This window comes from Typopeltis vanoorti, chromosome 20 (genome assembly GCF_054136105.1).
Source record: "Typopeltis vanoorti isolate ZY-2024b chromosome 20, IOZ_Tvanoo_1.0, whole genome shotgun sequence".
NCBI lineage: Eukaryota > Metazoa > Arthropoda > Arachnida > Uropygi > Thelyphonidae > Typopeltis > Typopeltis vanoorti.
In genome coordinates, this window is record NC_143568.1 from 70,933,412 (window position 1) to 70,950,241 (window position 16,830).

Sequence of the window (16,830 nt, forward strand, 5' to 3'; positions counted from 1 at the left end):
GTAGTAAAATTAAGAATATCGAAAGGCTTTTGAATATTTAAATTATTCTTCCGAAAAATATCCTGGAAAGCACATAACTCGTCATATAGTTCTATTGCATTTATGTCTTTATTGTCGCCGTCCTTCAAGAGAATTTCTAAATCGTCACAATTTTTTCGTAAAACTTCGTTATTAATTTGTATAGTAACCTATACAAGAAATTGAAATTATCATAATATGTTTTTAGCTGTTCAAAACGGTCTATTAACGAACACATTGCAACATCTAGAAGTGTATAAAACACATTCACTCTAAATTTATTTTCTGACGATTGTGGCATTTCGTCGTGATGCTCGTAGTCAAATTGTCGTGTCTTCTTTCGTCGTCGAACTTCCGTACCAGTTTTAAATTCTTGTTCTCCATCCACCTCTTCCCTCAGTTCTTTTGCCGTTTTTAGAACTTCTTTAAAATTTGTATCCAATCGATACTCTTGTAAGAATATTTTTAAGTTTTCAATAGATTCTAAAGTAAGTGTAATGTTCATATTTTTGTCTTGAAGCATTTTACTCACAGGGTTTATTCTGTTAAGTAAATCATGCCAAGGTATAAGAGAGCAAATAAATTTGTAGTCCTTTATTTTATCGCATAATGTTTGTGCTTCATGCTGAGTTTCTTTATTAAAATTTTCATTATTTAAATTTTCAAAACATACATCGTAAATTTCTCCTAACTGATATTGTAAAGGGCAGATTGCATTAATTTTACTTTCCCATCGCGTTTCTGATGGCTGTTTCAATTTTAATTTTTTTACGATCTTTAAAAGGATTGCCCAACGTTTCTAAGGGAATGAAAAGAAATTGTGTATTTCTTGAATAATTGCAAGGAAACTAATTGTATCTGCATTCACTTTGGCTGCATCATTAATGATTAAATTTGGAGTATGAGCAGCACACACTTTTTAAGAAAAAGCTCAAGGATTTTTGTTCAAAAGCAAATTTTGGAGCCCATACTTTTTCCCTTTCATATTTGCCCCATTGTCATACCCTTGACCTCGAATGTCTTCAGTGGGAATGTTCCATTATTGTTGCACATAACTGTGGAATCGGATATATCTGCAAAATCTAAAAAGTTTTCCCTGATCTTGACAATTACATTGTCACAGGAAACAAAGTGAATAATTATAATGGTCATTTGTTCTGTTTTACTTGCATTAGGTGTGCAGTTTAAAATTATGGAATAATATTTAGATTCTCGAATTGATAATAAAATTGTATCCCTGATTGCGTTACCTAAAGTTTCCATAAAAGTATCTGCGATTACTAGCGTGAGCTAATGCAAGTAGTCCTTGTGCGTAGTACAAACTCGGGCAACACGCAGCAAAGGTGGCAAAGTTCTGATCGCTATTCTTGGTATTTTCCATAATGTAAAAACACATTTCCTAGGAAATGTATGCTGTTATTACATTACTTGCATTAGTTCATGCTAGTAATCGCCGATACTTTTATAGTTTACTATATTAGGCATGAAACTCTCTGATTCCGATCTTTGAGTTTCTTATTCGGTTTTAAAACAATGTGGGATTTAATATCCCCTTAATTTAAATAATGTTTATATCGCCGAAATGAAGCCTGTTGGCTCTTTATATTTAAGTAACTTAATGGGTTGCACCTTTTCGACAACTCGTATAGCAGAGTATATAAGTTCTTTTCGCTATACCCTTTGGTATTAATTTTGGTGTAGCTATTCACTGATGAAGCCTCAATAAAGGCTGAAACCAGTCTGGATAGTGACCTCCCACCATAATGTAATAACAGCATACATTTCCTAGGAAATGTGTTTTTACATTATGGAAAATACCAAGAATAGCAATCAGAACTTTACCACCTTTTCCGCGTGTTGCCCGAGTTTGTACTACGTACTAGGACTACTTGCATTAGCTCACGCTAGTAATCGCCGATACTTTTATAGTTTACTATATTCTACATGAAACTCTCTGATTCCGATCTTTGAGTTTCTTTGAGTTTTTTAAGGGGATATTAAATCCCACAATGTGGGATTTAATATCCCCTTAATTTAAATAACAGGAATAGTTAACTTTTTTTTTTTTTTCATATCACATAATTTCCCTTTTAGTTTATAGACCAGTTGATATCTCAAGATATCAAGTGGATTTTTAAATTCTCTACTGACCAAAACCTGAATATCAACATGACATTAGGAAGGATCAAACAGGAGATGTGCAATTATTTGCCAATGATGCATAGATAGGCAGGGCAATCAGGGATGCTACTGATATCCAGCACTTACAAAGTGATTTGAATAGGCTGGAAATTTGGGCAAATGAAAATGGCTATCAGTTTAATGTTACTAAGTTTAAAGTTATGCACTTTGGCATGATAAGATTTCTTGTGGTATGTTATATTAGCAGTGTTATGATATAAGAAACCAAATACAACTCAGAGGATAATTGCGATGTTGAAGCAAACATTGACATGTAAGGAGAAGGAAGTCATTTTGCCTCTTTAATAAGGCATTAACACCACTCCTGGATTATTTTGTGCAGATTTGGTCTCCCAGGTTTTCACTTAAAGAAGCTATTGAAAGGGTGCAAAGAAGAGTTACAAAGATTATATCAGAATTATGGGATTTAGATTATGATAACATATTGCGAGTATGTAGATTCCAGACTCTAGTTAACATGAGAAATAAGGATAATATGAGAGAGATCTATAAACATTTAAATATTGGTGTTATAGGATATCATATGATGAAATTTCTCGTTATATGGAAGATGGGGTAGAGAACACGGGGACATCCATTATTATTATTATTGCTGGCAACTCCACGGAGTCGACAGACTCATCGAGGGAGGCCCTAACATCATGTCAAGAACAACTATTCGACATCCACACAGTATCTATCATACCTCACCTTGAACTCATTCATGGTCATAGCACCCACAACAGACTCTGGAAGCTTATTCCAATCATTCACCACTCTCCAAGTAAAATACCTAGCTCTAACACCCTTGTCAACCACATTCTTGACCAGCTTCCATGCTGCATGGCCCCTAGTCCTCCCACCACCAGTCCTATTTTCAAAAATATCTTCTGGATTAATCTTATAGAAACCCTTCAGCAATTTGAATGTCTCAATCATATCACCCCTTTTCCGCCTATTGACCAATTTTTGCAACCCACAAATCTTCAACCTGTTCTCATAAGGTTCATTCCACAGACCTGCTATCATCTTGGTCACTCGTCTCTGGATCCTCTCCACCTCCTCCCCATCAAGAAGAAACCCTGGCGCCCATATCTGGGCACAGTAGTCTAGATGGGGTTTTATCAAGGCTCGATACAGAGGAACAATAACTTGTTTGTCTCTGCTTGTTAAAGCATTTTTCAGAAGCCAAGTGATTTGATGAGCTGATTTAGCCACTTTTGCAATGTGCCCCCCTAAACTTCAATTCCCTATCCACCAACACTCCCAAATCCCTGGCCTCAATCTCCTGGAGTACGGTTCCACCAATGTGATATACTGCTGCTATTCTTTTCACCCCAAAATGCATAACCTTACACTTTGCCACATTAAATTGACATCCATTTTCCTTAGCCCAGTCCTCCAAACTATCCAAATCCTGTAAAATTTTGACATCCTGTGCACTCCCAATTGCTCTACCCAACTTTGCATCATCAGCAAACAAGTGAACCCTTCCTCTCAGATCCTTTCCTATATCATCGATGAACAAATTGAAAAGTAGTGGTCCAAGAACAGAGCCCTGCGGCACACCACTAGTCACAAGCCATCTTTTGGACTCATCTCCTCAATAAACCACTCTCTGGTATCTCTCCATCAACCACCCTCGTATCCATCTCACCAACCCTTTATCTATCCCCATCTGCTCCAGTTTACTGATTAGAGTTCCATGTGGTATCCTGTCAAAGGCCTTGGCAAGGTCCAGTATAGAATCACTGTAAACCCATTACACTTATCCAGTTCAACCGTCACTGTTATAAAACGTGAGCAAGTTACTGAAGCATGATCTACCCTTCACAAAACCATGTTGTCCCCCATACAATATCCCATTTTTATCTATCCAATCCTGTATTCTTTTCTTGACTAATTTCTCCAAGACCTTGACAACGATTCCTGATATGCTAATCGGTCGGTAATTTATATCAGCAGTCTTGGAACCTCCTTTATGCAGTGGAACTATTTTCCTCTCTTTCCACCCCCTCGGCACTAACCCAGACCCGAGACTCAAATTAAACAAAATGGTCAAGTGTACTGACAATTCATTAGCTGCTTCACGTACGACACGAGCTGGTATACCATCCAATCCCACAGATGTATTGACATTGAGGTTATGCAATAGACTACTCACCTCCACTTCATTCACCACACTTCCTGTATAATCTATTGGTTCATTCATTTCTACAATGTCACCACTTTGATGATATACTCTTGCAAAGTGCTCCCTCAGTAACTCAACTATATCAACTGATTCAGTTACCTCCCTACCATCGGTAGGGAGGTAACTGAATCATTCATTGAATCAATTAAAATTTCACTGAATCAATTAAAATCATTCCTCCCTACAATCGGTAGGGAGGAATGATTTTAAATACTTTAAAATCATTCTGCCATATACATTTTTTCTTTTACTTGCAACATATCGAAAAAACTGTTTAGGATTCTCTTTAGCCTGCATGGCCAATGTTCTTTCGTAATCCTTTTTTGCTTTTCTTACCACACTCGTTACCCTTCTGACCTGCGCTTTATACCGTTCATGTGCCTGCCGGTCACCTTTCTCCTTAAATTCCCTCCATAATAGTTTTTTTTTTTTTTTTGCAGCTCAAGCTTAATGGTGTTATTCATCCATTTAACCCCTACTTGATTTATTATTAGGACTCTAGGTATACAGTCAGCCATTGCTTCATGCAAACACTTCTTAACTGCCTCCCATGCACTATCAACTTCTAGCCCTTGCAGTTGTACATGCCATGGCACTGAACCAACCAAACTCCTAAGCTTGTCATTACTTACCAGCCCGATAATTCCACATGTACCCTGTCTTAATTGTAAATTCCACACCTTTAGCCACCTCCCTAGTCAAGACCCTATGATCACTCTCACCATTTGGTGGCAGTGTGGTCATATTTGTTACAGCCAAATCCTCAGATGCAATTACTAGGTCAAGCACTCTCTGACCCCTAGTATTTTTCATTACATGCTCTTGCAGATAGTTATCCCTTAATAACCGCATAAAATCCAGTTGCTTCCTCCCGTGTGTCCTCTCCTCACTCCAATTGATGCGACCATAGTTGAAATCTCCCATAATAATTTCCCTCCTTCCACTCATTTCTTCTATTTGCTTGTGCATACTGTCGCCACCATCTTTTCCATCACCTGGTCTATAGCAGCACCCAATTGTATATTTTGTTCTGCTTGCCACAATCTCACACCAAATGGCCTCAAATGTGCTCTTTTCTCTATCCTGCAATTCAACTTCTATTCTCCTTGGCTGCAGCTCATCAGCTATCATTAACAATACTTCTCCTGGCATTCCTGAACACACTATATCCATCACATTCAATCCCACTAGCTATATCATCTACAGCCATGTTTCACCAATGTCAATAACCTGTGGTCTGGAAGTGTCAATCATGGCCAAAAACTCTTCCTTCTTGTTCCTAATACTCCTAGCATTAGTGTATATGAATTTCAGACCCCCCATCCCTACCTTGATGTCTTATACTAACTGTCCCATTTTGATTTGTTGTCCTTATTTGCTCAGGCATATTATACTCATTCATACACTCAACTGTCTCCCTAAGGTCTGCATATCTACTCCCCCTCCTTAATAAATCTAGTTTCCCTGATTCTGCTCATCCAGTTCATTCAACAACACTTTTTCAAGTCTCCTTACACCGAATCCATTCAAATGCAAGCCATCCATCTTATATAGATCCTTTCGCCCATCGAACTCACTCCACACGTCCACAAATTCCAAACCACTCGTCATACATAACCCACGCATAAAGTCATTTGCAATTATGGCCCTCCTTTTAAACACTTCACTGTCATATCGTGGAAAAAGACTAATCATCCTAACTCTCTCACTCTTTTCTTTTGCTGCCTCAAACAATTCATTCAGGTCCTCTATCATTTCCATTTTATCTCCTTTCAAATCATTCGTACCTGTCACAACAATCATTTCTTTCACTCTTTCCTTTTGCTCTCTAATAGACTTAGTTACGTCCTTGATGGTCGTACCAGGTTGGTACGATTTTGTCAAATCCTCTACTAACACACCTCGTACTAATGAATCTCCATACAGCACTCTCTCCTTCATTTTGTTTACGTACACACTCATACTCTTATTTTTCCTATCATACTTTTTATTATTGGCTGGTACACTCAGTAGACTTTTGTTCGTACGCTCTAGCTGCTGCTTTGCTCTTTGTATCGCTCCGCTCAACAACGTGATCTCACTCATTGCATCTAGCTCATCTTTTTTTATTTTCTGTTAAACCAATAATTTGCTCTGTATTAATACCATCATTCACACTTTCTACATTCATGCCCTCACAGTTCTCTGGTACAACCTTGCCATATCTTGTCATATCACTATTTTCTTCATTCTGAAGTTTGATAAATATATCACACTCACAACCTGAAATACACTTTAATTCCTCCTTCTCCTTACATTTTCTACACACATTCACTCCTTTATTATCATCTAACCATATTCCAACCACATTCCGCAAAGCATACGTTTCGCAGATAGTACACTGAATAATCTCCTTTATATTACAGTTATTGAATAAAGATGGTGAACCATTATTACTAGTCGCCATTTTCCTTCTTATGGGAGCCATACTCACTTCTATCATATTTTATCAAATTAATAATTGAAACACCAAAAACCCACAAACAGACACACTAAGATGAGCAAAGCAAACAAAACTACGTAATATTCAAGTAAATTTGTCAGTAATAACTTAAAATAACACTTATCTGATCAGGAGTTCTCAACAAACACTCCATGTAAGTTAAGTTCGTTCGCAGTCAATATCGAAATTAATTCTTTTCAGAACTCCATCATAGTATAGTGGTCTGTTTATCCACTGAATTTTTAAATATAGTTTTATGTATTTCCTCAGATTCATGTGAGTTTGACTCCATGCATATCTCTCTTAAGAATTTTTTTTTTTTTTTTTTATCATTCTTATAAACAGAGGCTTATGCTCTTCCTTCTAAGACTGCCAACAAAGTTCATTTTGAAACAGCCATAATTCTCTTCAGAGCCTTCTTAGCTCAGTCAGTATCCTCGTATGCCGTATCCTCGTATTATGGTTAGGAAATCCAAGAATACTTGGAAGGCCATGGGCACTTAAGTTCAAAGCAAAACTACCACCTTCAGAACATAAAGCACTTAATTCTCTAAAAAGGAATAATTATCTTATTATTACCCAGGCTGACAAGGGCAAAGCAATAGTCATACAAAATAAAAGAGAATATTTTAGGAAGATTTCCTTAGTGCTGTGTGATTTCTCTACTTGTCTCTTCTCATCTGATCCAACTTCAGCCAAATTAATAAAGTCAATAAATTGATTGATAACATCTCCAGTTGTGATGAAGAATTAAAGAAAAGCTTAAAATATTTCATGCTTATCCATCCAGATTGTATTGGTCTTCCCAAGAGTCATAAGCCAGGTGTTCCATTAAGACCAGCAGTAGATAGCATCAGCTGCTCCAAATATAAAGTTTCACACTGGTAATCACATGCCTTTATACAAACACTAGAATTAATAATAAATATCACAAATTTGAACTAACGGTCAGTGTTATTCTCTGGTGTATGTGTTCTGAATCTAAAGGGATTTAATTTTTCTCAGGGAAATTAATGTTGAGTGTCTTGCAGAACATTTACAGTAATGAAATTAGTCCAAGATATTGAGTGGATTGTATGAACGATTAATGGGATATATTCAGGGAAATGATGCTTTCAGTTTATCAACAGCTTTATACCTGTTAAAACACATCACTCTATATTATGGAGTGATACAATATTTACTTGAATATAACTGGCACGTTTTCTCCAAAATTAAAGTTAAAAAATTGTGGTGTAAGATATATGTAGGGATTTTTGCAAACTAAAGATTTTCAGCAAAAAAATTAAATTTACATCATTATAATTTATAATTGCTCGCATTTATAGAATGAATGCATCTAAATTTTAATTATCAATGCTATTTATATGATCGGCCGCTCACCTTCATCATGCAATATATTTGAATCTTTAGCGACAATGCTTCTTTAATTAAATTAAAACAAACTGTTTCATTAATTAAGAGGGAGATGTTAAATCCCGTTTTATTTTATAGCCGGGTATGAAAAACTAGGGTCGAAATCCATCGACATCCATAGAGTTTCAATGCCGAAAAAAACTATCGGCGGAACCAAGTGTAAATGATCACTTGGATAGTACAACACCAGGGCAACTCCATGCAAAGGTGGAGCAAGCTCCCTCACTAACTTTAATATTCTTTCATAATGTAAAACCCAGCTCCTAAGAGATGTATATATATTGTCTTACATTATGAGAAGATGTCACTACCTAGATTGGTTTCGAACTTTTTTGAGGTCTCATCAGTGAGTAGGTAGACCTGGAATAGCTATAAAATAAAACGGGATTTAACATCTCCCTCTTAATTAACAAATTCACCGGTAAAATAGCCTTTCGGCTTATTATCTGTGTAGTAAACTGTTTCATTATTGCTTGTCCTTTTATCACTTCAGAATCATAAGCTCACATGATTTAAAAAAAAAAACTAACAATGGGTATGACTTACCAAGAATCTCCTATTTGCTTTCACTAATTTCTGGTTTCAAGAGCGATTTCCTCATGTGCATTGACCAGGTCAGCTACCCAAATAGCATCATCTTTGCTCCCATCTAGGGCATTAGAGATGCCAATTTTTAGAAAACTCTTGGCAATTATTTCAAGCAAAATCCTGTCCCTAGCTCTCAAAATCCAGTTGCGCAACAATTCTAATGATAGTCTCTTAATCTTCCCTGCCAGAGTCAGGGCTTAGCCGCCAGCTGCCATCCACTCCATGTAGAATTTCATACATAGTCCTTGAATGATTTGTTGAGTGATAATCCAAGTGTAAAATTCGATGCAGTAGGAATTTTTTTCTTAACTTTGCATCAACTTTTACAGAGGTCACAAACATAGTATATAGAAGGATATTTTAATTTAACACTGATTGTGGATTTTTGTTATTAGGAATTTTGTATATAAGGTTTATATTAACTGTAGTTATAATTTTTGTGATTTGAAAAACCATGCAAGTATGTATTGAAATGGTAGGAATGTTAAACTGTGTATTTCAAGGGAAATGCCTTAGAAAGTGGCCCAGCATTTGAAGTGGTTCAGATTTCAAAGAAAGAGCTTAGAAGCTTTGTTTATAAAAGGCAAAGTGCCTTCAATTGTTCGAAGCTTAACCTAATTCATGTCTCAAGGACAGTGCAACAACAGGCGGCAAACAACTAAGGATCTCCCACGTGTAGTGAATAAGATTGCTTTTGTGTGTTCCGGGGAAAACAGAAGTAATCAACAACTCTGAAGGTCACATCCCCCTTTTGCGCAGGAATGTTAGGGATTCTCAAACCTTAATCCAGGGATCGCAAGAGGAAGTATAAGAAAGGATCAAGAAAAGATCCAGGTTTTTTTTATCAAGGTATCCAGAGGCAGTATGCAGCGATGTAACAGCAGTATGCCAGTCTGCAGATACGAGGAAGGAAGCAGGTATGCAGAAACGCAGAAGGAAACGCAGTCTCCTCTCGTTGTGTCTTGGAATCCAGTATCGCTGGTCCATCGGATGTCCGAAAAGAAGTAGGGAAATGTCTAAGTAGAAGTTGAACCATAATATGCATCAAGTCCCAGAAATTCTTCACGATGCAACGCCGCTAAAGGGAAAAAGCCCACACGAATGTTAAAGCCCAGGATGAAAATGCAGTATCGGTGAGATATGCTCCAATTCCCCCAAAATCTTCCAAGACGCGATGGAGCTAAAGAAAAGAAGGCCTGCACCAATGTTGAGGCCCAGGACAGAAAAGCAGTTAGTATCGGTGAGCCATGATCCACGCCCCAAAAATCTTTCAAGATGCGGCGGCACTAAAGAAAAAGGAAGCCTGCACGACTGTTGAGGTCTTCAGGACGGAAAGGGAGTCAGTGGAACCAGGTAAGAGATGAAAGAGCCAGTTCAGAGATGTGTGTTAAGAGAAGAACTGTGAGTACAACCTTTATGTATATGTTTAACATTTCAGAAGATTGACTGATATTCGGCAGGACATTTACAAAGTTAATGTGTGGTTATATGTTTGGGACTAAGAGGCTAGAAAAAAATTGGTATAAATTAGATATGATATACTTGTTGTTTGAAGTATATATATATTCGGCAGGACATTTATAAAGTTAAATTGTGATTATTTGTCCCACACTAAGAGGCTAAAGAATAGTTGATATAATTTAGACATGAAAAACTTGTTGATTGAAAAATATATGTATTGCTCAAACAAATTAGTATTAGGATGAGATTATAGATTGCTGTATGATAGTATTCTGCATGTTTTTTTATGTATGTATAATGTATGAGATATTTTAATTCTTAGCTTCAAAAAAATTTTGCAGAGCCACTTCATTCATTAACTGTATTATTGCATCCTAATTTAATAAATATGTTTGTTATGTTAAAGAATGTGTATTCACTTATTCCAATGCACTGTTTCTAAATAAATGCGAACCTGTGTGCAAAGTTAAATAAGAGTAGCCACGTCTGTCAATAAAGTCCGAGATAGATTTAGAGAGATACTGCAGGTGATCTTAATTATATTTAATGCCTAAAAAGGGGAATCTTGGTGGCACAGTCGAAACATTAAATAAATTTTCCAAGGTTCCCAAGGTATTAGAAGTTAGGTAACCAGTAGTAATTTAGATAAAGAGTCAAGTAAGAACAGAGTATAGAGTAATAAAGCAAGTAAAGTAAATAGAGCATAAAGGTAGAGCATAACGTAAAATAGAGTAAAAGTAAATAGAGATAAAGAAAAATAAATAATAGCGTAATATTACAAAGGAGCTAAGAAACATCATTTTATACAAGGTCTGTAGACAAGGTGTAAGACCACATCAGTCTTCACATCTGAAAGTTGTTTTGCTATTTCAGGTCCTAAGTGTCCACAGAAACTATCCATCATGAAGAGAGCTGGCCATTTGTCCCAAATTGTTGTAATATATTGAACTATTGTATTGTCCATCCACTCTTTTTCTTGAACTCTTACATGAATTCAAGGCTGAAATTTCCCCTTCGGCATTGTTTTCCTTTTGAATATTATGTAAGTAGGCAACTTCTTTCCATCTGCAATAATTGTGAGCATGATAGTGCATCGCTGTTTTTCACTTCCAGCTGTGCACATTATCACACATTTTTTCATCTTTTTTCTGTTGTTGTTTGGTGCAGCATATCAACATTGAGGAATGATCAGCATTGGCTATTTGTAATAACATATAGTTATTGCTCTTCATATGAATAAACTTTCATTAACAAAATATCCTGGGACTCAACAACAAAAGCAAGCCAACGATTGTGCTGAAATGCTGATTCTCTTCAATGGAATTCCAAAATATGATCTATTTCTTAAATTTCTTCATGATCTATTTCTTAAAGTTTTAAATTTTTATTTCATGCGCAAGGTATATGCGAAACTTTTTAATTTCTTTTCTCATAAACTAAAATCAGGGGTGCGAGATATATGTGAGGGCAAGTTATGTTCGAGTAAATACAGTATGTTTAAACCATTGTCTTAAACCATGATTTAATTCATTCCTATGTGCTGTGCTCCATTTCAATTAAACTATCAGTGGAAATAAATTTAGTTCTTCCACCGATGTAGAAGGTATATCAGTTGCAGAACTAAAACTGTCAGAGTTTCATTATATATAAACCAATTTACTACTAAAATGTTGATGCGATTCTCCAATTATGGGTATAAATTGAAATTGGAGGATGTAAGGAAATTTCCAAATTTATCATAATTTAAGCCCACAAGGCATTTTGCTACTATCAGTATTACTGCCAAGAAATGCTTGTAATTATAATTTGGATAGTGATGATTGTTTTATTTGTACGAAACAGGGAATGCTGAAATCATCTCCAAATTCATGTCATTTGAATTTTTATATGCTGCAAATTTTCAATTAAAAAAAAACTTAATACGGTTACATTCATATTATTTTCTTATGTAAAGTTTCTGATGTTTTTATTTCTTTTAGTGTCTCACATTTCAAGCAAAGAACCACTGATTTGTAGTGCTGCCTGTCTTTCTCTTGGTGAAATAGCTCGAAATGGACCTCTTCCTTTACCTAATACTGGAAAATCATATAGCATGGAAGAAGTTGTTGTAGCTCTAAGATCTGTAGTGGAAAATAATAAAATGCCGATAAAGGTATGGTAGAAATTCTGTCTACAATTTGTTTTATCTTTCATGCAGTAAATGTCTGTTGAAATCTGGATTTATTTATTTCTTTATTTTTAATTGTTTTATAGCAGATCTCTGCATGTCATTTGTGGTTTGTCGTGCCTTTTGAATTCCAGTTTCTTACCTATGTGATTATGCTCTGCTGTCTGTCATTATTTCAATATTACTGCTCGATATTTAAATGATTTTATATTACATTGCTTTAAGAAATCATTTCTTCTACAAGAACAACACAAAAGCACTGGGACCAGTTTTTTTAATTCAAGTATGCAGAAGGCTTTGTGTCACTGAGTGGTCAGTAGTACTCAAGTTCCAACGAAGTTAATAGTGTCTGCAATTGATCACATGAGAATGACATACCAGTAGTTCAAAATGGCAGTTGTTATTGCTGCATGTACCAAGCAAGGAGTGGTGGTTAACAAACCCTATTGCAGATGTCATCATCATCAAATTCCTGACGTGTACCCTCAAGGGGCATACAGGATATGATAGTACTACATGAAAAATTTACATCATTACTAACTTCCTATCTACAATTTTCCTCCAAATCAGTCTTTTACTTGCCAAGACTCCAACATTATCGCTGGTGGCTGATGGAAATTCATATCCATTGAAAAATGTATGGCAATATCATTGATTTGAGCCCAATTAGATGCTGGGGGTAGATTCTGCATCAGAGCGGTGAAACTGATCTCACAGTAGTTTGTGCACAAGAGATGCAATGGAACATTTGGCTAGATTGATCTTCCCTTATCCCACTCATTATATAGATCTGACACTTTCTGACTATCACCTGTTTGCAAACAAACAAACTGTTCATAAAAACATTAGACATCAGAGTAAAGTCTTTCATGGAGTCAGCATACATTGTCTCATCAGTGATGTTTAAAGCACATAGAGAATGACAAAGACTGTTGAAAAATGACAGAATGCTCACCAAAGACGAATGGTTAATCCATGTAAAAGTTATTGTTAAATAAATTATATTTCCTGAGTAGGAAGGGAGAAAATTGTTTTCAGATTGCTCCCTGTGGTTTTTGCAAACTATTTTATTTCCATAATTTCTTTTTTAAATTTATAACTCATTTTCTCAATTGTCAGAGTTTAGCATAAGAGTATCTCCATGGAGTCCAAAGATCCTCATCACGAGAGACCCAATCTGTTGACACAATCTATTATAACTTCTTGAACCCATTAACAGATAAAGCACTCACAACTGACTCTGACAACCCATTCCACTCATTCACAACTCTCCAAGCAAAAAATATAGTCCTCACACCCCTACTAACCACACCTTTATTCAACTTCCAGGGATGACTGCTTGTTCTGTTTCCTCTAATCAAGCGTTGAATCATTTCCCCTGCATCTGTCCTATAAAACTCTTTAAGCAACTTAAATGTTATTATCACATCCTGTCTTTTTCTCCTATCAACCAACTTCTGTAATCCACACACCTTCAATCTGTCTTCATAGGGAACATTCCACAGACCACTCACCATCTTGATCACTTGCCTCTGAATCCTCTCCACCACTTATTCATCCCCAAGAAACTTAGGGAGGACCAGACTTGAGCACAGTAGTTCAAATGTGGGCATATCAAGGTCTTATAAAGAGGAATGACAATTTCCTGATCTCTACTTGTTCATGTATTCTTCAATAGCCAAGTAATGTTATGGGCTACCTTAGCAATATGTTCTCTTAACTTTAACTCTCTGTATACCACCACCTCTAAATCTCTAGCTTCATCTGTTTTCTGGAACAGTACCATTAATGTGATAACAGCTTGTAATCTGTTTATCCCAAAATGCATAACTTTACATTTCTTGACATTAAACTAACACCAATTAACTTTTGCCCATACTGACAGCCTATTAAAATCATCCTGCTAGCTCTCCACATCACCTTGATTAATTATTACTCAACCTAATTTTGCATCATCAGCAAACAACTGAGTATTTCCTTTCAGGTTATTTCCTATATCATTTACGTACAAATTTAACAGCAATAGTCCCAGCACTGAACCTTGCAACACACCACTAGTCACCTGTTTTCACCACAATTCTGTCCCTCCATATACCACTTTTTGATATCTGTCTAGCAGCCACCTTCTTATCCACTTAACCAGTGTTCCATTTGTCATATTCGTCCTCATTTGTTCTAATTTTCATAACAGAGTTCCATGTGATATTTGTTCATATGCCTTTGCAGAATCATTGTGTAGCCATTTCCTTTATCCAACTTTTATCCAACTCAGCTGTTACTCTATTATAAAAAGTTAGTAAATTACTAAGCCATGACTGACCCTTCACAAAGCCATGTTGATTCTCATACAGTATTATATTTTTATCAACCCATTCTTGAATTATCTTTTTTACCAATTTTTCTAGTACTTTTACCACCATGTCTGAAATACTGATTTGTCTATAATTTACTACTGCAGTATCAGAACCTCCCTTATACAAAGGAGTTATTTTGTCCTCTTTCCACTCCCTTGGAACTCTACCAGAGCTGAGCTTTAAATTAAAGAGCCTAGTCAAAGGTATTGCCAGTTCCCTTGCACATTCTCACAAAACCCTAGCTGATATCCTATCTAATTCGACAACTGTATTTACATTGAGATTCTGCAATATCCTAAGAACCTCCAATTCATCCATCTCTGTTCCTACATTAGTGTCTGTCACATAGATTAAAGCAGTAATTTCACTAGATGATATATCCTTGCAAAGCAGTCACTCAGTAACTCAACTATTTTATCTGCTTCTGTCTTCTCGTGACTGTCATCACTATTAAGTCATTGCTTAATAGTGATGACAGTCACTATTAAGTCATTGCTTAATAGTGACTGTCATCACTATTAAGCAATGACTTGATGGAAACCATACGTACATTAACATTAAGTCTTTACATCAATAACTTGTAAATCATACATATACCTACCCAAATTCCTTATAATTTTCTCAACTCTCCCAGTACCCTTGGCTTTTTATTTTTTTAACCAGCTCTCCTTCTAGATTGATCCAGTGTAAGGGTTATCTTTCCTCTCAGTAACTGAATCACAAACTTGTGCAAGTTTCTTTTCACACAGAACACCATTCCTAATCTTGCATCCTTAGGTACTACAAACATGCCAAATAAAATAACATCTGGAACTGCTCTTTTCCATTGTATGACTATTGTTTCTGCTCTTCTGACCCAAACATCTGCTGTGTTTGGGTCAGAAAAAAAGTCTTCTGGTCCTGATGGACTTTCTCCAGCACCAGAACTTTCTCACTGGCATGTAGGCCTTCATCCAGTATTCTCTTCACAGTTGTCACACTTTCCAGGTTCTCATTCAAACAGAAGCATATCACAGCAGCTGATGGAAAAAGCTCAGTTTACAGCAGGTAGCTTATAAGAAGAACCTAGCTTCATATTGAGCTTATGCTGAAGCATTCGAGTAATGCAAAGCTACCAAAAGCATTAAGACCATTAGCAGTAAACTCGCCACCTATCCAAATTGAAGCCATGCCTTCTGGACCCTTGCAAAGCAATTTGACACAGCTTCTGCTTACCTATACTTTCACCCCCCCCCCTCTCTCTCTCATCTAAATGGCACTTCTATTACAGCACTTGAAGATAAAGCTGACAACAAAGAGAACCAAGACAAATCATTTCCTACCATTCAACACCGAAACTCAGCACTATATGTCTCCTATGCTTTTTTTTTTTTTTTTTTGCAAAGACTTCAGCCGAATACTAAACAACTTGGACACTAAAAAGTCTTCTGGTCCTGATGGCCTTTTTCCAGCACCAGAACTAACACCTGTTATTTATCATCTAATCTTAAGAGGTACCTGTGGCATAGTAAATTAATAATAGAACACGTATAGACCACAGTAATAACTTTAATTAAATAAAGGTACAAATACAGTAAGGCCCCAACATTCGCGGGGTTTGGTTCCATCGTCTTCTGTGGATACCTGAAACCGCCGATAATAGCGAACCACTAGTGAGACCCAGATTTTTGCACATGTATAGCAAAATCGAAGCAGGAAATTATTAGTAAATTGACTTAGTCTCACACAGTAGGACTGTAGGGTTCTTTACTGAATATGTTATGTAGTTAATATATAACACTGCACAACACAATTTTTGCTGACTTTTATATGAGACTTGTTTTTTACTAATTTGGGTGCGCTGATTTAAAATATCAAACCCGTTTTTCTCTATCACGTCAGGTTTTTCTTCTATGGCATTTTCTTTTTGCTAATTTGTAAGTTTTTGATAGTTTTAAGGAGGCAGTACTATTTGGAAGATCAAAAAAAT

General features: G+C 36.2%; 1 protein-coding gene across 1 annotated transcript in view; it reads left to right on the plus strand.

Annotated features, from left to right (window-relative positions):
* LOC150095553 (proteasome adapter and scaffold protein ECM29) overlaps positions 1–16,830 on the plus strand; it is a 691,438-nt gene that overhangs the window by 270,909 nt on the left and 403,699 nt on the right. Inside the window, exon 19 of the mRNA XM_090409825.1 lies at positions 12,320–12,492. Within this exon, the coding sequence (XP_090265951.1) occupies positions 12,320–12,492 (173 nt within the window). The remainder of the gene's footprint in view (positions 1–12,319; positions 12,493–16,830) is intronic.